General features: G+C 59.2%; 1 protein-coding gene across 1 annotated transcript; it reads right to left on the bottom strand.

Annotated features, from left to right (window-relative positions):
• Window positions 1–280: 280 nt before the first annotated feature.
• On the bottom strand, window positions 281–22232 carry NDST1 (N-deacetylase and N-sulfotransferase 1). Its single transcript, XM_082324531.1, has 15 exons — window positions 22161–22232; window positions 9346–10250; window positions 8272–8754; window positions 7958–8045; window positions 7577–7731; window positions 6352–6537; window positions 5886–6014; window positions 5530–5712; window positions 5200–5296; window positions 4922–5045; window positions 4227–4401; window positions 3823–3993; window positions 2830–2939; window positions 1848–1950; window positions 281–1752 (listed from the first exon to the last, which is right to left on the bottom strand). The coding sequence occupies exons 2-15, from the start codon at window positions 9853–9855 to the stop codon at window positions 1633–1635; spliced, it is 2634 nt and encodes an 877-aa protein (XP_082180657.1). The 5' UTR covers window positions 9856–10250; window positions 22161–22232; the 3' UTR covers window positions 281–1632.
• Between the last annotated feature and the right edge of the window lie 1380 nt (window positions 22233–23612).

Below are 23612 nucleotides of genomic sequence, written 5' to 3'. Positions count from 1 at the left end.
CAGAGGCAGATGGGACCCCCCAAGGGAGGGCTGGATCCTGCCAGCGAGGAGAGAAACAGGCAACCACGAGTATGTAAAACCAGAGCCCCCCGATTTATTAGCAGTTGGTTCAACCTTACACCAGCGCCCGGGAGCCTCTCCCAACGCAGCCCCGCGGAGGGGCAGAGGGGAGGTGCAGCCCCCGCACGGCTACAGGGGCTCCTGCCGAAACAACGGGGTGGGAACCCCGGCTGCCAGCAGAGCCCCCCCGTCCCCCAGGGTGAAACGCCACCTTCCCCCCCGCTGCCCCGGCCCCGCTCCGGAGGCGAGGGAGGCATCCCGGGTACCGCGTCCACCTCCGGCGGCAACCGCTGCCATCCCGCATCCTGCGGAGCAGCTCCATCCAAGGGGAAATTTGTGCCTTTATCCCAGTAAACCCATGATAGCTCAGTCTCGTTTGCCAGCCCCGGCAGCAAAACCCAGGGGACAGGACGGGGCGCGGGAGAGGCAGAGCCAGGGCTGCGGCTCGGTACGGCACCACCGGCACAAAGACACATCTGCGGCGGGGAAACCGTCCCCCGTTTCCCCACTGACCTTCGTCCACGTCACATGTAACAACCAAAGAGACCACGTAAAACCCTCGGGGTTTAGGTACAAATTCTGGCACCGAAGAAAAACAACCCCCTGCAAACCAAACGAACCCTCCCCACCCCCCTGCACCCCAACATTATTAAAATACTTTTGCTTTTAATATTCAAGAGGTTTGAAGTTCTCAGCATCTTTCTGATTGCCGTTATCCCAACGTCCGCCCTGTCCCCGAGGGCCGGCTCTCCTCTGTGCCAGGGGACAGCGGGCGCCGCTCGGCTTTACCACAGGAAACACCACGCGTGTACAAGATCGCAAGGGGGGACTTGGGGGGGACGGCAGCGTGCCAGGAGCGCGCCGGGGCCGGCACACCGGGACCGGCACACCAGGACCGGCACACCGGCCCCTTCTGCTCAGTGGCAGTCCCACCGCACTGCCCACGGAAGGGGAGGAAGAGGTTGAGGAGCTTGAAAACGAATGGAGATGACAAAAGAAATCGTGCCCAAATCTTTGAAAGAAAAATCCACCTTGTTGGCAGTTTTTCCAAGTAGGTGTTGGGGAAATCCGGCAAACTCTCCTGCTTCCTGCCGCAGGGCCGGCGGCAGGAGCGGGTCTGGGTCCCTCTGTGCTTTAGGTCTCCTCCAGCTCCGTTCCTCTGCTCCAGCTCAGCAAAGTCACCTCCAGCGTGCCCAGAGCGGCTCTTCCACCCTCGGACCAGGAGGTGAGGGATGGCTCTGCTGCTGCCCTCAGGCCCAGGGGAGTCAGGGCCCGTTTTGGGCAGAGAAAGGGGGAATTTGTGCCACTTCCCCATGCCAGAGTAGGGTGGGAAGGGACCTCACTGACAGGCCCAGGAATTAAAAAGGAAAAATAAAGAGGAAGAGGTGTGGGGTAGGTGGAGAAGTGGCAGCACAGGGACCACAGTCAGGCCACCGCTCGGGCAGCCTCCGGCGCAGCCGTCCGCTCTTGGGGGTCCCCTCCAAGGCGGCGGCCAGGTATTGCTGAGGAAGGTCCCGCCGGGTGCAGGGATCGGCCCCACTCGGGTATTGCTGGGCGGGCAGCGGGCGGCAGCTACCTGGTGCTCTGCAGCTCCTCCCGCAGCCAGGTGGGCAGTGTCTGCCCCATTTTGTACAGGAGCTTGGAGAGCTCTATGTTATGGTCCCTGTAATAGTCCCGCAGGAAGGCGCGCGACTGCAACGGGAGAACAGAGAGGAGGGTCAGGGGGACCAGCCCCGAGCCCCCCGGCCCCGCTTGGGACTGTCCCAGGAGGCTTTCTGCATACTCACATCTGAATCCATCTCGGGGTACTTCCTCCCTTTGCTCTTTCCCAAGCATTTTGTTTTCCCTCCATCCAGAAGCTGACACCAGAATCCTTTCTTTGGATCAAACCTGCGAAGCGACAGTGCTGCCTGACCCCTCTCGCTCCCCCACGCCTGCCACAGGCAAGCACGCTGCCCGACAAACCCCGCTGCTGCCCACCCCTGCATGGGGGCACTTCTCCACCTCTTCTTAATCCGCAGCCCAGCTAACATCTCATTATCGACCCCCTGGTACAACAGGTTCCCCGAAGAGCTGCACAGCAAGCGGCCCGACAAGGTTCATTCATCACCGCATCACCCTGTGGTGAGGGAGCACGGGGGTCTATGTGGGTTTAATTATTATTTTTTGCGGCACCTTTGGCCCTGGATGCTCTCAGGAGCCCCACGACACCTGGGGGCAGTCTCAGAGTGGCCATGTATACACACAAGCCCAGTGCAGAGGTAAATTATTGTTTTTCTAGGAGCTCTGGAGGCTCCTGCTTCCCACGGTGGGCTTTAATGTCTGGAAGGCTGAGAACAGGGTGGCACCCACAGAGGTGCCACACAGCCAGCAGCAAGAGCCGCTCTCTGCAGTGTGTGCACGAGGAGCCAGGGTGCTGGGGCTCAAGACTATCAGAAGTGGCATGAATGCAGCCCTGAACTCCGCTCCAGGAGCCCAGAGCTGCTCCTGGGCTGCCTGGGGTGACACCACCATCCCTGCCACACTGCCTGGATAAGCACAGCAAAGCAGGGTGCTTGTGGAAAGTTATTTCTGATTGCAGCTACCCCAGTGTAGGTCACAGCTTGCTGTGCAAGCTCAGGTGAGGAGCCTCAGGTGAAACCCTGATCTCATCAAACCCAGCAGCAGCTCTGCAGTGAGCCCAGGGCTGGGGGCTGCCCCGGGACAGTGCTGGATGTCCCCAGGGGCAACAGCAGGTTGGAGGAAGGAGAAACTTGGGGAAGGACTCACGCCAGGGTCTTGTGGTAATCAATGAAGTTGGTCACACCAAGGAATTTCTGGACTGTCTCCATCACTTTGGCAGGTTCTGTTCGGAGCAGCTTGCCGTCCAGGACCAGGATCTGCAAGGAGCAAGGCAGGGCAGTGAGGTGCCGCTGGCTCCCAGCCCTGCTCTCCCAGGGCACACCACCTTCGCCACACCTTTTGCCATCTTGGAGCCAAATTTGCCACCAGCCTGCGCAGGGTCCCCTTTTGAATGCTAACGTGCCCCAGTGTTCACTTACACTGGCTGCTGGAAAATTAAATTCAAATAAAAGCCAGTGCCAGGATCCATCCAGGACAACATCCGAGCTTTGGCTCGGGGCTGCCCAACCCACAGCCAGCCAGGATAGCATTACAGCAATTACGCCAGAAGCAGACAACTAATACACTTTATAAGGTTAAATGACGGTGGAAAAATCATTCAGGGACTGAGCCCAGACACTGCCAGCAGCGCTCCACTGCGCGGGTCACAGCAGGGCTGGCATCCAGCCCCCATCTCCCCTGCAGGCAGCTCGAACCATGGGCAGCTTTGCCCGCTATTTTTGTCCTGCTTCGATGCTGCGGTGACACCAGACAGGGCAGCCCCGCGGGGTTCTGTGGCCGAGAGTGGCGGGTGAGTGGTGGGTGCCCCTGCAGAGCCACCCACGGTCCTCCACCCCACGGCCCCCTTTCAACCCTGCTTTGCCAGAGGACCAGCAGAAGGACCTACCTGCCCAAGACCAGCACAAGGGCATCTTTGTGCATCATCCATCACCAATGTCACACTACAAAGGTTTCCTTCTTGCAAAATATCTCCCCTCTCCACCTTCCCCAAGTACTTTTACTCTTCTCCCCATGGTCATTAAGGAGTAAGAAAAGCAGCTCCCATGGGAGCACCCTCGCAGCTGACTTGGGACCCAAGGTCTCTTCCCTGTGCATCCTTGCTTGGGTGAGGAGGGCCCCCCAGGGTGCTCCCATCCCTACCTGGTTGGCGTGGTAGCTGTTCAGCCAGCGCTCGATGTGGGTGGCGTACCAGCCCGGCACCAGGCAGCGGTTCTGCAGGGTCCGGAGCTTTGGAGCAGCCTCGGGTCCTGCTGTGATCACCTCATGGAAGGTGTATTTCAGGGCGACCGGGTCATCGTGAGCTCGCTGGTGCTGTCAGGCATGAACAAGGCAGGTTTGTTCCTGGGGCAACCCAAATCCTGGGCTGCCCACCAGGCACCATGGCTCTCAGGCCACCACGCCATGTCCTCGCATGTCTTGTTCAGCCAAAAATTGCAGTGCCCACAGCCACCCGCCTCCCAAACCGAGATGACGGAGGGAAGCCCCTGGCCCACCACCCCACAGGGCTACCCAAGCCAGGGGAGAGGCAGAGGCGGGCAGCTCACCTGATACCAGGAGTAGGCTCGATCTGCAGGGTTGATGAGGATGGTGATGACTTTGGCCTTGGAGAGCAGGGCCGCAGCTCGCCGGGGAGCCACTTCTGAGTCAAAGTAGTTGGCACTTTTCTCGAAGTAGAAGTCGGAGGTGGTATTGGAGGGGATGGGGAAGAACTCCATGTACCTGGGGGAGGCACAGCGTGAGGCAGGTGGATGGGGACCACGAGACGTCCCCAGAAACCCCCTCGCAGGTGACATCTCAGACACTCCGTACCACGCACTAACCCTGCAGGGTCCCTCCAGGTCTGATGCACAGCCTAGGGCTCCACAATCCCCTCCAGCCTTTTTGGAGGGCCAGGCCTCACCAGATTCCCCAGGCAGACCCCAAAACCAGGAGATAGCAGATGCACACGCACGCGCCCAGCTTCTGCCAAGGGCACTTCTGAGTCCTGGCAAGTGGCCTTTGCCTTCAGGACATCATCTCAGGGATAAACCATGGTGGTGTGATGGCCTGAGGGCAGTGCATGAGCATCCCCTTGCAAAGGGCAGAGCCCGTGCAGGATTCATCCCACCTTGCAGCACTCAGGTACCCTCTGCCAAGAGGCCGGTGGCTGCAAGGTCGATGGCAAACCCCGTGGCACCACTGCTCCTGTTCCCGAAGGAACCGGCACTCCCAGCTCAGCCCCTGCGGCGGAGAGACCTACCAGTCGATGCCCTTGTGATAGTTGTGTCCGTTGAAGAATTGTATCTCCTCGAAGGTCTCTGAGCTGGGGTAGTTGCTGCTCAGGTCCGGGTGCATCCCCAAGAAGAGATAAAGGGCAGTCGTTCCTTCGGACAGACAGACAGAGAGACCTGACTTGGGCCAAACCTCCCTCCGAGCTCTGCTTCAGGGCAGGAGGGCTGAGAGAGGCTCTCCGGGGGTGCGCGGGGGACCCGGCAAGCCCCCCAGCATGCTCACGGCACCAAGGGTGAAGGGAAGCACCTGTTTTTTGAGGCCCGATGATGAGAAGCTTTGGGAATCGGTCACAAGTCTTTTCTTTGGACCAAATGTCTTTGTGACGCTTGTCTTCACAGGGATCCTGAAATGCAGGGGCAGGAGGATTAGGCAGGGCAGCCTGGACAGGACCACACACCACTGCTCAGCCCCCTCCAGCCCAAGAAGACACATGGGGAGGCCACGCTGCTCAGCAAGGCAGGGCAAAGACTGGGGTTATTTCCAGCTCTACAGGACAAACTCCTTCCTAGCACCGCCCGCAGAACCACAAAGAGGCAAAACACCTCCTATTCCTCCTGTTCCAGGCACGAGGGGTACCTGCCACAGCGGGTCCTTCTCCTCGGAGAAGATCTGGAAGTACTTCTGTGCCAGCTGCACGGGCGGCAGTGTCTGCAGCTTCAAGTTGGTCCAGGAGTTGAGGAAGCGGACCAGATGCTTGAAGGTGTACAAACCCAGGCGGTCGTTGCCATAATTGGACAGATGGGTCATGAAGATGCTGATCTGAAGCGGAGAGGACGGAGCAGAGGTTAGCAGAGCCTCACCCAGCAGCCGTCCCATGGAAACAGCTCCCACCCTGGCTGAGGACACTGGGGACATTGGCCACAGTGGCACTGGGGGATGGCTCTGCAAGAGACACCTGTCCGTCTGTCCCTGGGCCAGACGGCACTACTCACGGGGTTGAGAAGCACAGTCAGGAACAGTTCACCCCCGTTGATGATTTTGTCCAGCTCACTGGAGCCACCGGGGTACTCGTTGTAGAAGATGGTGTGTGTGAAGAGGCCACAGGTTTGCCGGGGGAGTACCTGGGGCAGGAGAAAGACAAGGATGGAGCATCCAGGGCTGGGTACCCTTCCTCCTCCCAAATGAAAAGGGGGTCCTCAACCCCCTCAGAGGTCAGGATTGGCTCCACTGCCCCTCACCACCTTTGACTTGAATCCTGATGCCCACAAGGGTTGGAGGTGGACAGATGGAGAAGCCAAAAATTGTCCTCACACGAGCTTCCCCCATGCAGTACGAGCAGAGGGCACAGCCCCCTCAAATCAAAGCATCCGAGCTGCCCAGAAACCACCTGCTGAGGTTCTGGGTTTTGGTGGGGGAGGCAGAGGAGAGAAGCACCAGAGATAAAGCCTGGCCACCTACCATGATGCCATTGTGGATGAAGCCACGGCGATAGCGAGCAGGTTTCAGGTGAGGGTACTCCTCTGTGCTCGTCACTTTGATTGACCAAACCTGCTTCCAAGCTTCATACAATTGCACGTGGACGGGGTACACGCCTGAGTGGTGGGGGGCCACGGCGTAACCCATGTCAGTGGGGATGCCATGCTCCTGCAGAGAAGAGAGCAGGGAGTGGGTGACCCCGGAGAACCCAAAACCACAACGTCCCAAACCAATCTCTCCCCAAGGGACCACCCATTCCCAACTACAAATAGTCAGTTCATGCCTCTGGAGAGCAACCAAGGCAAGGCTGCGCCTGCACATCCTCTCCTAACCAGGGCTGTCTCCATGAAAGGGAGCCCAGCAGCAGGCATGCCGGGTGGACACTCGCTCCTCTGCTTCATGTGGAGCATCCTCACCCCTGCCATTTCTGCTGTCACCAACAAAACAACAGCAGCAAAGCTTTTCTGTGGAGAATGAGGAGATACATCTACACAGGACTGTAAATTGGTTTATATCAGTACATACAAAACAGGCTGGAAATTCTGAGCTGGACAACTGCCCATCCCAAGTAGGGATGGTCCGGTCTCTCTCTAACTAATCACCTCTAATTATCAGACAATGGATTCAAGTTAGCCTGAAGATCCCTCTCTTAAGCCATAGGACCAAATTATTATTACTGGGTCTGGCTTTACTGGGTTTGGATTCAAGACAGCTGTGAGCAAACCAGTCAATCACAGCATGATCTGGTCTCAACGCTGGCTTTATCCAGGGCAGATAAGGGACGGTTCAAGAGGATGGACAATCCCTTACCAAGCTGAAGGTCAGAGCCTGCCTTTATAAACCGAACATGTCCCCAACAGCTCGGCCTGCAGAGGGAGTTTCCATCAGCAGGAGCCTCCCGGCACGTGGCCACCGCTCCAGGATCCTGAATCATTGCCCAGCACAGCATTGAATCGCACCGGGCTGAGCACCCAACCCTAGGCTCAGTTAAACCCCAGCACACACCAACCCAAGCAGATGCTTCCTCCTGCAGAGCCACGCGTCAGACCTCCGCATCCCCCACGGGTTGGACCCGCACAGGAACAGCTGCAACGCATGGATGATGCCTCCCCTTGCACGGGCAACCCAGGCAGCTCGCTGCCTCTTTGCCCCCCATCTCCCATCCTCCCCCCACCACAAGCACTCCCACCGGCGGCATCTTACTCACGACAGCGAATTTCTTGTTTAATGTCATCTGCTCGGCGAGAACCGACTGGTTGTGGAAGAGGTGAGGCTGCATGTGGCTCCACATGTGGGGGAACCACCAGAACTCCTTCACATAGGACAGCAGCAGGTCATCACCTTCATCCTCGGCATCGGTACCTGTGGGCATGATGCTCGCCGTCACCACCGGGCACGTGGAGCCACGCGAGCAGCCGGGGCAGAGGGAGGGGAATCCCCTCTCAGTGACCAGGTGACGGGGGGCAGTGGGGTGGGATGCCCAAGGACCCTCCTGCAGCCCCAACTTCAGCCTCTTTGAGCAGCAGTTTGTGCCTCAACACCAGCTGTATGGCACCAACAGGCAAAGCAACGCCCTTGCCCTTCTCACCCGTGTGGAAGAATTTCCCTGAGTATCCCAGGTTGAAGGTGAAGTTCGGGATGTGGGTGCGCAGCTCGTTCTGTGTGTCGAATAGTGCCTGGGAGGGGGGGAGAGAAAGCAAGATGTCCTCAGCACGCAGCTGTGGGGATGGCTGCCATGCCAGGGTGAGGATCTGTGTCCCCGAGAGCTTTGCAGAGGGGCTCCCATGGGGCCAGGGGATGCTCTGGGGGCAGGAAAGCTCATCCCTGCAGCATCCCAGAGCAGGCACAAGCACCCAGCCCTACGCATCCCCTGCCCACCCAGACAGGACATCACAGCTGCACCTTGACATCTTCCACCTTCATGCGCGTGCCCTCCTTGCCCACAAAGATGTCGTCAATGTCCACCAGGATGTAGCGGTCGAGCGGCAGGGAAAGCCTCTTGCCCGTCAAGAAGGAGACAGAGTCCACGAAGACGAGCTTGTGCAGCCAGAAGTTGAGGTTGTTGCCAAAAAGCACCCTCTGGATGCCGTCGTGGAGGCCCAGGTCCTGCATCACGGTGGTGTGCAGCGCCGCGTCCACGCTCATGTGTGGGATGGACTCAGCTGACTTGGTCTTGGCCAGGAGGACCGGCTCATAGGTGGAGTGGTTGGACTGGAAGACGGTCCAGTCCTCCCCGGGGAGCACGCCCTTCTCCACCTCGCTGGGGCGCGTGATGTACAGCAGGGGCGACTTGGGGTTGATGATGCAGTCCTTCAGCGCCAGGTTGGAGTGGAGGAAGAGGGGGAAGCCCTTCAGCTGGGCGCTTAGCAGGCTGTTCTCGTTGGCCTGCACGGGGAGAGACGGGAGCTGGAGGAGACAGGACGCCAGGGACAGAGGCGTTGGAAGACACGCCAAGCGCCCAGCCTGGTTGCGCAGGCAGGGGCTCACCAGGGGCACCAATGGCCGTGGCGAGGTGTTAGGTGGCTCACCACCCCCAGAGATGCGGGTGCTGGGCCCCCCGCTTCCTCTCCTGAGCATCCCTTCTGTCCCCCTTGCTCGCATTCAACATGCAAAGCCCCCTGGGGCTGTGAGCCCTGGGCAGGAGAAGGGCAGGGGGCTGCCGAGCAAAATACCTGCTCATGCTTTTGGTGAACCCCAGCAAGGGTCACTGCTGGGAAACGGGATGCTAAAAGCAACCGGACTGATCCCAGAGGTGTGGTTTTGCCCCCAAAACACCCAGGAGCCGCACAGCCCTTCCACAGGGAGAGCGCTAAGATGGTGCCCTCTGCAAGAAGCCTGCACCCCATGCCAGGCTGCAGGCCGGCTCCACACCAACAGAAAGCAAGGGGAGGGTGCAGTCCCTGCAGGGCACTGGGACCCCAGAGCAAACACCTGGCCTGGCCACGGGGTCTCGGTTCACCCCACAGACGCCCTTACCTTGAAGAAGCCAATGATGCCCACGCCATACTCCACGCAGTACTTGTCGAGCAGCTCCCGGTTCCAGGCATCCAGGTTGACGTACTTGAGGATGTTCTCGTAGATGATGAGAGCAAAGCGTCCCCGGTCCTTGTCGGTCAGCGTGGGCATGTCCCCCTTCCCCGGGGCGATCTCCGTCCTGTATTTGAAGCGACTTGACTCCAAAATGGCCACGATCTCCTGGCCCAGCTGGGAGTAGAGGCTCTCCACGAAGACCAGCACCAAGGGGTCCGTGCGGGAGGAGTCGGCCACCTTGAGGGTCTTCAGTGGCAGCAAGCGGGAAGGGGCGACCTTGGGCTCGTCGCAGTCTGGCCCCGCCACATCCCCAGAGGGCTCCAAGCTCCTTTTCCACCCATATAAATAATACGCAGAGACGAAAACACTGAACAGGCAGAAGGCGAAGAGCACAAGCAACACCACCTGCGGAGAGAGCTGCCGGGTACCCCGCCGGGCCCTGGCCAGCACAGTCATCCTTGCATCCGCAGGGCGAGGTGGGGCCCCTCTCCCCTGCCCGCCCCCTCCCCTCGCGAGCCCCGGGGAGGGGAAGAAGCAACCAACCAACTGAAAAAAACAGGTAAGATAAAATTGAATACTACTAATAAATTAAAATACTAGCAAGCCGCCTGTGCAGGCTCTCTCCCCTCCAGCAGTCCGGCGTCCCTCACTGTCCACTTCATGTCACCATGGCAGATGCACCGAGAGTCCCCTTGCCGAGATGAAATCCCCGCAGTGGTGACAGCGGCAGCGGCAGCCCCATGGCCTCAGCGGGGCGAGGGGGCGGCGGGCGGCCTCGGCGCGGCTCGCGGCGGGCGCACGGGCATGGCAGCTCCCCGGGACGCCCCGGTCCCCCGGCTCTGTGCGGCACCCTGCGAGAGAGAGACAGGATGAGCAGGCAGGGCCGGTGTCAGTACCAACGCCGCCGCTTTTATTTACGCCAGCACAGCGGCCCTGGCAGATCCCTCGGTGAGCTCGCCAGCGTGCCAGGGCTTGCTGTGAGAGCGCCGCGAGCTCCTGACAGCGCTGGGGCGGGAGCGCAGTGCACAGGCGTGCCATGGGACCCCGGCTGCGGTGCATGCCTGGGGCGTGGTAGCACCATCGGGGTGCAATGGGGGAGACCCCAGCCCCCGACGAGTCCCCGTCACACCAAGCAGCTGGAGAAGCAGCCGCGCTCCTCCTGTTTGCCAGGCACCCAGCGGGAGCCAGGCTGAGGCAAGGAGAATGGGGGTGCAGCGGGTCCGAGCCCCTCATCACCCAGCCCAGCTGGCAGGGAGGGCCACGGGCAGCTGGCCAGCCGGGCCGCACAAGGCCGAGCTGGGAGCCGCCAGCCAAGGTCACTGAGACGGGCACGTGGGAGCGCCTACTGGAGCCGAAGGGACCTTGGGAATATTTTTCCCTTCCCTGTGAAAGGCTCATTTAAAAAAGAAAAGAAAGAAAAAAATAGGATGGGCGCTACTTGCTGGGAGGTGAAGCCACCCTGGGTGGGGACACTGATGTGGCCAGTGTGTTTAAGGAAAAAACAAAAGTGGTGGCACAGTGGCTTGCAGCACCATCCCCAAACCCACCGCCGGTGCCAGGGACAAGGACAGAGATCCCTGCTCCTCCCCGGGGAGAGCTCCCTGCGCCCCACTGCCATCGCGGCCGAGCGCCTGCCCTACGGACACCAGCCGGGCACGTAACAGGATTAAACGTGGCCGGCTGAACAGCACCATGGATTACAGGCTGGGGTTTGGCAGGGTAATCCTGTCATCCCTGCCCTTCCCTGCAGCAAGCCCCAGGCTCCACTTCCCAACTCCAACGGCCCAGCACTGCTTCGCCCGGGCCTCCGCGGACACAGTCGGCAGCCAGCCTCCATCACCATCTCCGCCATCCACCGGCAACTCCTGCTGCCGGCTGTGCTGGGCACAGTGGAACACCTGGTTTTATCGATTTGTAATTTATCTTTGCGCACAGGGATGATCTCCAGGCAGGACCAGGAGAGGATGTTCCGTGGTCCCGGGGTGTGCCCTGCCCCAGCTCACTCCTCCCTCCTCTCCGACGGGGCTGGACCTTCAGCATCCCCAGGAGAACACCCCACGAGGGTTTCGGGGCAGGGCACTTCTCCAGGTCCGAAAGAAGAAGCACACAGCGACATTGTTTTTAAGGATGCGCCCATGCAGAGGGAGGCTCCCCTGCCTGGGTACCATCTCTAGGGACGCAGAGAGCCAGGACTGCACTATCAAGCATCCCAGCTGTGCCATCCCATTCTCTGTCCATTTCTCTCACCTTTTAGGAGCAGTAGGTGCTGGCAGCCACATTCCCATGGTGATGGGCGGGCAAGTGACAGCCAGTGGCTTCTGATGCCAGCACCAGAGCCGGTGGCTGATGGGCAGGACGGCATGTCCATCCTCGCACCACCCGCCACGAGACAGGGCAAACAGGAACAGGGCCCCATGCCCACATCACCTGCCATTTCCAAGGGGCTTCATTAGTCCATCCTCTTCTAAGAGCTTTTAATTACGGTACTTAATGACCAGGCTTTGGAGACAGCATCTCCGTGCAGACGCCGTCTGACTCTCCCTGGGGAGGGAGGCTGCCACGTCAAAGCACAAAGGCAACGCCTGCCTGGGCAGGGGGCCAGCACCGGACCCCCGGAGCAGCCAGGTGTGAGCCGGCATCGGGGCAGGCAGCGTCCCGCCCCACAAACCTGCCGCCAAGGCAGAGAGCAGGCAGGAATCCTGCTCTGCCGGTTCGCTGTTGGAGCAAACCCTCTGCAGGGAGGATGCCGAGGGGTTTGGGGCGATGCTGGGGGCCAGGGATGCTCCTGCTCCTTTCCCCGCACGAGCGGGTGCCAGCTGCATGCTGCCCAGCAAACCCCTGCGCATCCCCGGCAGCGGTGGGAGAGCCAACAGCTCACCCCGGAGAAGGAAGCGGGTTTAGGTTCAAGAGCACAAATCAAGTTCTCGAAATCAATAGCTTTTCTAAAGCAAAAAGAGAAACACGATGGTAAAATAGAAAATAAAAAAACACAAGAGCTGGCAAGGTGAAGCCAGAGTCAAACTTCCTTTTAACCTGATTTTTAGAAGCTGCTCAGGTGCCTTTTAAAACCACAGTGGTTATTTAAAAGGCACCAGCTGGAAATGTCAGCCCGAGTCCCACACGCAGACCTCAGGCCTCCAGAAACACTGTACAGCACCAGCGGGCTCCCATCGCACAGACGGGTGCTCAACCACAGCCGCACATCAAGGACCAGAGGAGAAAGAGCCCCAGAAAATGCTGTTTTCTGGTGGGTTTCTGAGCAAAGCCCCGGCCCAGGCTCTGCTGGAGAGGAGGCTCGGTGAGGAGGCTTAGCCACAGCGCTCTTAATCCGGCCGCCCTGACAAACACAATCAGCATCTGAGTGGCTTCCCCGGCACAGCGGGGAGCCCGGGGCACCCTGCGGGGCCGGATCCGACCCTGGGGCAGGCAGGGAGTGCAACCGGTGGCCAGGGAAGCCCTTTACTATCAGCACTTCAAACCTGAGACAGCTGCAGGAGGAAGGGGGAAACAGTTGAAAAGTTTTTTTAAATCCACCCCCCGGTGCAGTTTGGGGGCTGCGGTTTCCCCCTGGCCAGAGTTATTGGCCATAAATGTTCCGTGGGGAACCACCACACCCCAGAAAGCCAGAGGGGCACCAGAGGGGACAAGAGGGGATGAAACCGCCTCCGTCAGCGGCTTGCAGTGCTCTTCCTTTAACCTCCAGTGGGATTTTGCAGGGATGTAATGGGAGGATTAAATATAAGCAAGGAAGTGCAAGCAGATCCGGAGGAGAGGGAAGGGTCAGCAGTCCAAGCAGACAACCGCAGCAGTGTTTGATTTATCGGGGCGTACAATAGGTCCGGCCGCAGGTGCAAGCAGTGAAGATCAGGCAGTTCACAAGTCCCGGCTGTCGAATAAATCAACTGTCCCAACCCCACAGCCCAGGGATGGGAGGTGAGCTCAAAACCATGGCTATGACACGGCAAGAAGCTGCTCACGCCTCTCCCTCGCACCGCTTTGGAAAGGGCTGCAAGGGAGGGAGCAAGCATCCATTTTCATGGAGAAAAGACCCCAAGACCTTGCATGCACAAGGACCCCAACCCCTGACTCTAGTAGCTCACAGACCCACAATGTTCAGCCCACAGAGATGGGGCCACATCCTAAACACTGCAGCCAGATGGGTCATCCCGCTCCTCTCCTGCTGGCACCCTTCGGGTGGGCACCCCTGCTCCTCACTCCCCATCGCCGCAGGGAGAGCCCCACCACGCCAGTAATCACCTTGTCACCACCACGCCGGCTCCACTTCTCCACGTAAGCCAGCCCTGGGGGTTAAGCTTGGATGGAGGAGGATTTAGAGGCAGGATGCTAAATTGCATCGCCCAGCTCAGCGATTTGCAATCGCTTCTGCTTGTTCCAATGCTTCCCTTCCCGTATCCGACCACCGCACGGGATGCGACCAGCTCGGCCCCACCGACGCATCTGCTTTGTCTCCCACTTGGACGTTGGATGGCAAAAGGCTACTGGAAGGTCTAAATTTGGCCAGGCTGGGATCTAGGCCCCCAGCAGGGCGACAGCGCTCAGCCCACCATGCCTGCGGTCTCTCCCATGCCTCATGCATCCTCAGCAACCACTAACTGGTGCCCTGCAGCCCCGGGAATCACGGACTACCTGTAAAAGATGCCCAAAAGGCAGCCAAATTATTATTAATAGGTTTAAGTTCCCTCTAGAGGGAATCCCCTTCACTCCACTGGTAATATTTAGAGGGCTGCAGATCTAAAACCACTGAGCTAAGCACGTCCTTAGAGAGGAGATTAATGTCACCATATTATTCAAGAGACAACTGCGAGCTTAGGACAGGGGAGCTTGCTTTGAAAATGAAAAAGTAACTGATATGAAAAACCTGCCTTTAAACACCTACTTCTGCACTGCTGCCTTTATCAACTCTGAATGGAAGCAATCCCAACTGCAACTGGAAATATCTGCAAAGAGCTGGGAGTACTGGCATGGGGGAAGAGTCATCACAAGGTGCAAAGGACCACGGCCTGTCCCTGTCCCTGTCCCCATCACCTCCCTCCCCAGCCAGGGCTGGATCCACTGGCCAAGAGAAGGCACCATCAGAAGGAGATGAACTCCTTTGCTTTGATGCACGGTGCTGTGACGATGAGCACCGGTATCAAAGCACAGGAGGCACCGGGTCGCAGCTCCCTGCGCGTCCCACCTCCAAGGTGCTCCTCGAGCAGGGACCGAAGCCCTGCGCCAGAGGGGACAAAGCCGCAACCCGGCACAAAAGCTTCAACTGCTGCAAAACTGGGGATTTTCCTGGCGATTCCAACTTACTCACAGCCCGGGCGAGCCTTTAGGATGGGCTCAAAGAGACACGGACGGAAGGATGAGCTGTATGGACGTCCAGCTGCCTCCTGCCAGGCTGCAAACCCAGGGTGTCCAGGCAGGGGAGAGGGATGCAGAGCAGACGGAGAGGGGAAAACGAGCAGAAGGACAGAAATGAGCAGAAACGAGCTCGTCCCAGCCACTTGCTTTCACCGAGGCCGCCCGTGTGCCACCGGGGCGGTTTTATAATGCCAGATAAGGAGCGTCTTAGCGGTAGATTACACAGGCTGCTTAAGCGCTTTGCAAACAGTAGTTACAACATGCCAGGGAGAAAAACACCCTGCTGCTGGCAGGGGGACAGCCCCAGTGCCACCTTCCTAAGGACACCAGCATTTCCCCGGTGCCCAAAAGGTGTGAAATTAAAGAAGGGCAATGGCAGCCCCAGCAGCTGCCCTTGGGACAGGCAGGAGCAGGCAGGGGCAGGCAGCCACTGGTGCTGCTCCTGCCCCAAACCCACCTGGCTCGGCTTCTCCCCACCGTGCACAGGCTGGACAGGAGCAAACACATGGGAATATTGGGAAAATTTATCCCTGATTTATTCAAGGTCTGGAGCATTTGCACCCCAGAGGGATTTCAGCAGGAAAATCCTCCCTTTTTCTCAGCACTTTATATAAAGATCTGATTTATAAAGCCTGGCCATAAATGAGCAGTCAGAACATCCACCTGAATTGCTGCTGCTGAACCAAGTTTACCCTCTGGAAATAAAACTCTGGCTCCGGCTGCCCACCACCTGCCCACTCCTGCAGGAAAGAAAGCAAGATGAGTGACTGACCCAGCAAAAGCAGTCAAAGATTTTCATGTAAAAAAAAGATATTTTTGGCCAAAGTGCCTAGCTCTGGAAGAGATGTTTTTCAGCCAGAAAGCCCTGTTAGCACTCCAGTTTTACTGGAAAAGATAAAAGTAATGCTTTCCTCAGGTTTTCTTCAAAAAAACAATTGTGAAAGCGGTTCTTTCCCTGCAGAGGGATGGAAAGGCAAGGTTCGGTGTGTGGCGAATCACTGCAAACATTTGATGAGTTTTTCAGGGAGAAAAACCCCAAACAAATGAAAAAAACACCCAAAACCCCAAAGAACCGGGTGAGGTTTCTAGAAGCCCGTGATTAAAACTTTTTCCATGGCAGAGCAGCTGGCAAGCCTGACCGGCGGGGATTTTAAGACCAGTTCTAGCAAACCCCACGTCTTAACCCCCCATCTCCCAGCCCCTTCCCCAGCCTCAAGGTGCCGCAGCCCCCCACCAGCGAGGCTGTAGGGAGGAACCCCCCGGGGAGGTCACCCCGCTTCTGAGCCTTAGGCACTGGTGGCTGGGGGGTGGCACCGATGGCTGGAGGGTGGCACTGGTGACTGCCACCCACCCACCTTGTCCCCAGCACCCTGATCTGGAAGAGCACCTCTCCATGCTCCCCCCCATCTCCCAACATCCACAAGAAATCAGCCTCTTCCATAAATTAGGACAGCAATTAGCAGCAGTCATTAGCTTTCCTACGCCCCAGGGATGCCAGGCTGGGCAGCTGGCCCCCCCGGCAGCGATGCTCCCCGACACTGTCCCAACCAAACACCCCGACACCTCACGGCCAGGTTACGGTTCGGACCGTAACGCTGCCTTCCCCCCAAAAAAACAGAGCCCTTCTCAGGTCGCTCCTCCTCACGGGTATTTTTTGTCCTTGAATCCTCGGGAACAGCCTTGCTCTGGAGGAAGCGGAGCTGGGGGAATTCTCCCAAACCTTAATTGAAAGAGGCGCTTAACGAGGAGAGTTTCTTTTGTCTGTTAATTGAAACAGGTTCTTACTGACAAAACTCTCCATGAATTTTAAGTGGGTTTGCAGGGGGGGGAAAAATCCACTCAATGAATCGGGTTTTCCTGCTTTGAAATGTGCTGTGTCGGTTCCTGTGGCTCTCCAAGTGCCCAAGAGCCTTTCTAGATAAGCAGGGCCTGAATCCCAAGTATTTTAAAAAGAAAAAGGACAAGGGGAAAATAACTTTGTGTGAATTTTTATATTTTGCTGGAGCAGCAGCCTGTGTGCTCTCACCACATGTCGCATGGGACTCCTACCCAAAAAAACCACCGGCTGAACCACCTTCTGCTGCCTCCAACGCTTTGCTTGGCCAGATTTTTCCTGCAGAGATGCTGGTCCTGCCACGAGCACAAAGGTGATGCTCAATCACAGAGAGCTGCAGGGCAGCGGCGATTCCCCCCCCTCAGCCACGGCAGCGCTGCGAGCCCCGCGGGACGGGCCAGTTGCTTCGTTTTCTTGACAGCTTCCCATTACGGGGAATTTGAAGTTGGTAGGAGAGCAGCTCCGTCCCGCCGCCGAAGAACCACCAGCTGTTCTGGGGAGCGCAGGCTGCCCTGCTGAGTGCTAACCCGGCCCCAAAATGGTGCTTTTGCAAAGCAGCATCCATAAAACCACAGCGTGAACCAGCTCATGGAGAGCAACCGACTCTCCAGTGCCTGCGTTCGGGAAAAATCCCTGCAAGGATGGAGCATTGCATGAGCTGCTCCCTTCTCCCAGGGGCTCCCAGGGATGCTCCCGCTGGACCGCATCCATCCTGCCTGATGCCCCGATGCTTTGCTGAGCCGCAGCCAATCTCCGCTTCCCCACAGCCTGCCAGGACAAACCCCACTGGGAGCCCAAAGCACCCGTGGGGCTGGGTGCGTGCAGCCAGGGTTGAATTAGGAGGCGGGTAAGTGCCTGCCATGAGCACGGGTGTGCTCCGGCGAGGGCTCCCGGGCCGGCAGGTCCTTTGGAGAAGGGCCGGGCAGTGACTGACGCATGGGCGGGATGCTCCCGGGGCCGGCACACTCCAAGGTCGCAGCTGGGCCAGGCAGAGGTCAGATCTTTTATTAGACCAATGGACACAGTTGGTAAAAACGGCACGTTTTGGGCGCGCAGGCATTCCTCAGGCCCAAGAGCACATCTGTTTTTTCCTAAAGGTATTAGTTAGGCTAATAAAAGACATTACCTCTGCACGTAAACTTTGCCACCCTTAAAAAGTACCAGAGGCTGCAATGCTCATCAGCCCAGGGGAAATGCAGAGAGCAGGAACAGGCGCAGAGTTGTAAGATTTCGTTTAGTTTTCACCCTCTAAGACACCACCGGTAAGGCCCACGTTTGCCCCCCACAAGGGCAGCATCGGGGCTGCTGGCACCCGAGCTGCCCTGTGCCTCCCTGATTTCCAGATCCGTGTCTGACGTTGTGCAAACTGAGCAGCATTTCCCTGGGAAGCCTGTTGCTTTAGTTTACCTGCTCCCAGGTTACAGCATCAGCCCTGTACCGTCTCCTGCTCCTCTGCAGGGGCTCAAGGCAAAGCAAATGCTCAAGGAATCAACCTCTGATGCCCCACCTGCCCCTCCATCCCGGCACCGCACTGCCAGCCCCACACACACCAGCTCATGGTTTCAACCGGTGAGAGCGAATTAACCACCGGTAACACGTTCACACCCCACCGTCCAGCTGGGTCGGGGACCGCACCACTCCTGGCCTCTCTACCCAGGGACATTCCCCACCCAGGCGGGCTCCCATGTCCCCACCCAGCCACCAGGTAAAGCATCCCCATCCTGTGCCGGGTACCACGCACAGCATCCCTCCCTCCTCCCGGTCTCGATTCCCCTCTCCAACGTAAATCCACAAGGCCAGAGGTGCACCAGCACAGCCAAGGGATAAATCTAAGCTGCTGGAGGAGATATAAAATGTCCTGAGCCATACATTTAAGACTTCAGGCATCGATAGCATTTTGCAGCCATATTTCAGGACTGAGCCATTAACCCTTTTTTTCTAAGCTGGTACCACCACTTCAGGCTCCAAGCCCTGGGGTTGCAGGGCTATATATGGCTGTGAAGGAGGAGTTGGTGATCGGGAAAGAAGGGTGATACTCAGCGAGATGCTGACAAGTAGCCAGAAGGCATTTGGGTTTTGCCGAGGCCAAGGCACAGGAGACAAAGCCAAGAGAGCAGCAAGCGTGCAGAGCCGGCATGCTGCCCCAAGGAGCGGGAACACCCCGGGGGCTGTCGTCCTTCCGAACCATACGCAGAGCCGTCAGGTGAGACACACACCTCCCCGCACGGCGGAGGGAGCCAAGAGGGACACCCCTCGCTGTACATCCAACCCTCAACATGCCCAAGCCATGACAGACAGAAAACACTTCTTCTTCACTGCTTTACATCAGTGATAAGACTTCCAAGATATTTTGGGTTCCCTGGCAGAAGAGAGACAACAGGGCAGAGCCCCTTGGAGAGACTCTCAGTCTCTCCAAGACAACCTGCATCTCCACAGCTTTGGAGACGGACCAGTAGCAGGGCTGAACTCCAGGCATGCCCCCTGCATAAATACCAGGGCAGCTCCTCCCGGGATACCCCACATTTAGGGATCTCTTGACCGTCCTAAGCCCCTCCAGGAAGGCTCAGACCACCCGAAGGTAGCGCCAAGGATCTCAGCCCCTTCCCCGGGCAGAGGGCTGCAGCAAGGTCCTGCTGCTTTTGGGGACGACATGGCAACCGAGGCCCTCCCAACCCCAGCCCCCTCGCCGCCTGGCCAGCAGTCACATGTGGGATTTACGGCTCGATATTGATTCGTCTTCTGCAAGCTCTGCCATTACAGCCGGTGGCTTTTGCAGGAAAACAACATGAATCATAAGCTACAGGCCGCCCTCTCCCCGCGGCTGTGCTGCGTGACTCACCCAGCCCTTCCAGGGGTCCCGGCGCGAGGGCTGCCTGGCTCCTCCGCACCTGGGGACGGGCGCAGGGGACACCATCTCCCGTAGGCACTTGGGGACCGAGTCATCGCAGCCCCTGAGGTTTCTGAAGCAGTTTCCAAGAAAGCAGCATCACGCTTTCCCTCCACCCAGGTCCTCCTCTCCCCCATCTCGGGCTCCAAAGCCACCAGCACACATGTGACGATGGCACATTGTAAAAACGCACAAAGCAATGCCACCACCTCAGCCAAAAACACACAAGGAAGCCAAGGGCATTCCTGAGGTCCCAAAGTGCCTTCAAGAGCAGGGCTGGAAACATCAGTGAGATGGATTGGGAACCCTGGCCCTCCGTGGCCATGAAGCCATCGCAAGATATAGGAGCTTAATATCTTGCTTCTCTCTCTGCCTTAAGTCCTACCCTCTTTCTAGCAGGCTCTACCTTCAACAGCTAAAAATAAAAAAACAACTCGATAAGGTACATCTAGGAGGTAAAATTCCACAAAACCCCTTTTAAGCAAAGCCCTCCATGACCCTGCCCCAGAGCACGAACAGCCAAGAGAGCAGCTCCATCTCCAGCGCCTGGCCAGAAGCCCCCGAGACGGGATGCTCGGCGGGACCACGGCCCTCTGTCCCCAGCTCAGGCACCCAGAGGTGCCCCCAAAACCAAACCTGGTTATAAAAGCCAGAGCCTGCAGGCAGTGCTGGTGACACGCTGCAGCAGGGACACGCTCCGCCATGCCATACTTCACCACGACATGCTACTGAAAAAAATATTAATCATTCCCTCTTCCCTCCAGCCTAGTTTTTGACTTGCGAGGCGTCTTTTTTTCTTCTGTTTAATTTACCACCAACAGCGCATTAAATACGTCCTGTTCTAGAGTACTGACAGCACTGCACAGAAAGAGAAGAGGGAGAAAAACCCCAAAACAACCTGTAATCAAAAGTCTGTCTGGGATTGGTTTTCCATCCTCACCCAAACACGACCAGACCAGACCTGCCAGCTTCCCAAAGGTGCAGGAAGCGAGAAAGGCTTCGTGAGCGTGAGCTTTCCCACCAGCATCCGTGCCCCGTGCCGGTGGCTCCAGGCGGGAAGGGAGGAATTTGGGGGCTGCAGCCGGCGGGGTGGGATGGCACGCACCAGGGCCGAGCGGGGTGACCCTGCGGGGTGGCTTGGGGACCAGCAGGATGGTAACGCAGGAGGTCCTGGCTTCCCCACACCCATGCCTGGATGCCCCAGGCACGGAGGGGTGTCGGGAAACACGAGCATTGCCATCGCCTTCGCCATCCTTGCCGAAAAGGAGCGCCGACATGGGCGAAGGGAAGATGCTTGGCCATCCTGCCACAGGCCAGTGAGGCTGGGGCTTTTTTTCCTGCCGTATAAAGTCCCGCACGTTTTTTCTATTGTTTAATTTCCTTCTTCTCCACCCACGGCAAGTTCACTCAGAAGCGAGGAACTTATTTCCTATTGAATTCGTCCTGATTGTTTTATTTGGAAAAGGACGACTTCCTCGGCCGTGGTCCCTGTGCGCAGCCGAGAGGAGCAGGCACGGGGCCGCTCGCCTCCCCGGTTGCGCCAGCCCAGCCCCGGTAAAAAACACTCTTGAGATTAAAGTAACAAAGATGCTGCTTTGCTGCAAGGAAGAGCTGCTGTTTCAAGGCTGTCGGTGACAAAGCGGCATTGCAAGGCGCCGGCTTCCCAACCCCTCGAGCACGGGTAGCGGGAAGAAGAGCGGCCCCACGGTGTGCTGCGGTGGCAGCCGGCCGGGACCGCGGGAAGGGAAAGTCCCGGTGCTGGGATGCGATGCAGCGCTGGGAGCAAACAGAAGCCTCCAAGGGAAGCAGAACCTTCCAGGTGATGCCGAAAGGTGGCCGAGCTGGCACGGCTTCTGCACCACCTGGCATCATGGGCTGCCCTCATCAGTAGGGGCCAGCCTGCCTGTGCAACAGCGGGGGCAAAAAACCAAAGGACTTAGGAGAAAAAATAAATGCAGCTATGCACGAAAGGTCCAGGAGTTCAGCAGTGGCTGGGTAAATACTAGGACCTCTTCCAGAGGGAGCGATAAGGTGCTTTATGGGGACTCCAGCCAGACTGGCCAAGCCGTGCCATGCGAAAGGCGTGCACCATCAAACCGGCTCCTGGCCGCGCTGCCCTGATCTCCTTCAATCCTTTATTATCCCTAACTAACGCCACTTAGGCTCCTGCAGAGCGGGGATGCCTTAGGCCTCGCACCCCACGCCCCGGGCGCCCGTGCTGCAGCCCGGCCCCGGCAGCCAGCATCCCTGCCCAGCCGGGGCGAGGGCAGCCCGGCCGCCCCGCACGGCTTCCCCTTCTCCCCCAGAGCCCCCGGAGCAGCGCCCCGGGGGAGAGGGGTGGGTGGGAGGGAAGACGCGGGGGACGGGAGGCCGAGGGCTGGCGGGGCTGCTCAGGGCGAGGTGGGCTCAGCGCCCGACCCCTCGCTCGGCCGCCCCGGGCGGGCCCCGCCGGACCCCCGGCCCCGGAGAGGCAGCGGGCGGCCAGCCGAGGGGAAGGGGCGGGGCGGGGCGGGGGGAGCCGCCGTGCCCGGGGGGCCCAGAAGGGCGGCGGGGCCCGGCTCCCCCCCGGCCCGGCGGCGGTGCAAGGCCCGGCGGGTCCCGGCCCGCGCTGCCGCCCGGCGGGGCCGCCCTTTGTCTGCGCCACCGCCGCCTCCCGCCCCGCTCGGCCCGTACCTGCCTGCCCGGCCGGGCCCGCGCCGCTCCGCCAGGCCGCCACCGCCGCCCGCTCGGCTCCGCTCCGCTCCGCTCCGCTCGGCTCCGCCGGGCCCGGCCCCGCTCGGCGCGTCCCGCCCGCCGCCCCGGCCAGGCACCGCCCCGCCGCCCGGCCCGGCCCGGCCCGGCCCCCTCCGACAGGCCCCGGGCCCGGAGCGCCGCCCCGGGGGCCGCGCTGGGCTCCCCTGCGGCGGCGGGGGACCCCGAGAAGCGGGGCTGGGGAGGGCGGGGGGCTGCCCCAGGCCGGCTGCAGGCAGACGGCAGCAGCGGGGCTCGGAGGGGCAGCGGCATCCCCGGACCCCCGGGGCGGCCCGTCCACCGCTCCGCGTACCCCGCGGCCGGCAACAGCGCCCGGCTCCGCCGCCCCGAGGTGTCCCCGGCGGGTCGGGGCACGGGGGATGACTCTGAGCCCATGGAGGGCTCCTTCGACCCCGGGCGATCCACCCAGCGGTGCTCCCACCCGGCCCTTGCGCTCACCGCCGCTCCCCAGGGCGAGCACGACGGGTTGTCCCGAACTGTAAGGCCCTGGCAGCGCCTTTGGTGTAACTGGGGTGCCAGGCTGGTGTCTCCTACGCAGAGTCCTCTTATCTTTCTCCCAGTGTGCCTGCGCCCTTCGTGTCAGATTTTTGAAGCCAGCTGAGGCTGAGGTTGTCCCCATCCTCCTCCCCAGCCGCAGAACCCAGGTGTGATTTCGGAGCTCCGGTTCACCGCATCATTTCAGCTTTTCCACCCTCGCTCCAAGGCAAGTGCAAGGTAGACATCTGAGTCACGGGCTGGCTGCCCCTGGACCTGCGAGCGCACATGCAAAATTCCCTTCATTCCTCAGAGAGGGGGAAAACGAGCTTAACACAGCTCAGCCGCTCCACTCCTGCCCCTGCCCTCACCACGGCGGCTGCCAGGGGCTCTGCCGGCATGCGGAGACACGCTCCGGTCCAGGGGAAGGGAGCCCACGTTAATCGCCAGCCAAGAGCCACCCGGGTCCATCTCTCCGCCTGTGTGAGAAGGGATGCAGTGCGTGAAGAAGACCCCGCCAGGTTTCGTGCCCAGCCCACGGGGACAAGTTTCGTGTCCAGCCCATTGGGGACGAGATGCAGCAGAGGGTCTGTTGGGTTCGGCTTTGGCAGCGTGCTCTGGGAGAGCTTCCGACTTAACAGGAGGCGAGGAAGCAATTTCAATCAAACGAAACGGGCAGATAAACAAACAAAAAGAAAAGAAGAAAGGAAATCGTAGGGAAGGAGACACAAAGAATTGCAGACAATTATGGCTGCAAATTTTCTAATGCACTCTGCAGCAGTCATTGAAGTCAAAGACTTCTTATCCTTAAACATTTCACTTCCCTCACAAGCCTTTTCTCTGAAGATCTCTGAATATCTTGCCTACGCCCAAGTTACTTGAAAGCTCAGAAAACAAAAA

The sequence above is a fragment of the Platalea leucorodia genome (assembly GCF_965183815.1).
Source record: "Platalea leucorodia genome assembly, chromosome: 11".
Classification (NCBI taxonomy): Eukaryota; Metazoa; Chordata; class Aves; order Pelecaniformes; family Threskiornithidae; genus Platalea; species Platalea leucorodia.
The sequence above is the reverse complement of the archived record's forward strand: the minus strand, read 5'-3'. Positions and strand labels throughout refer to the sequence as shown.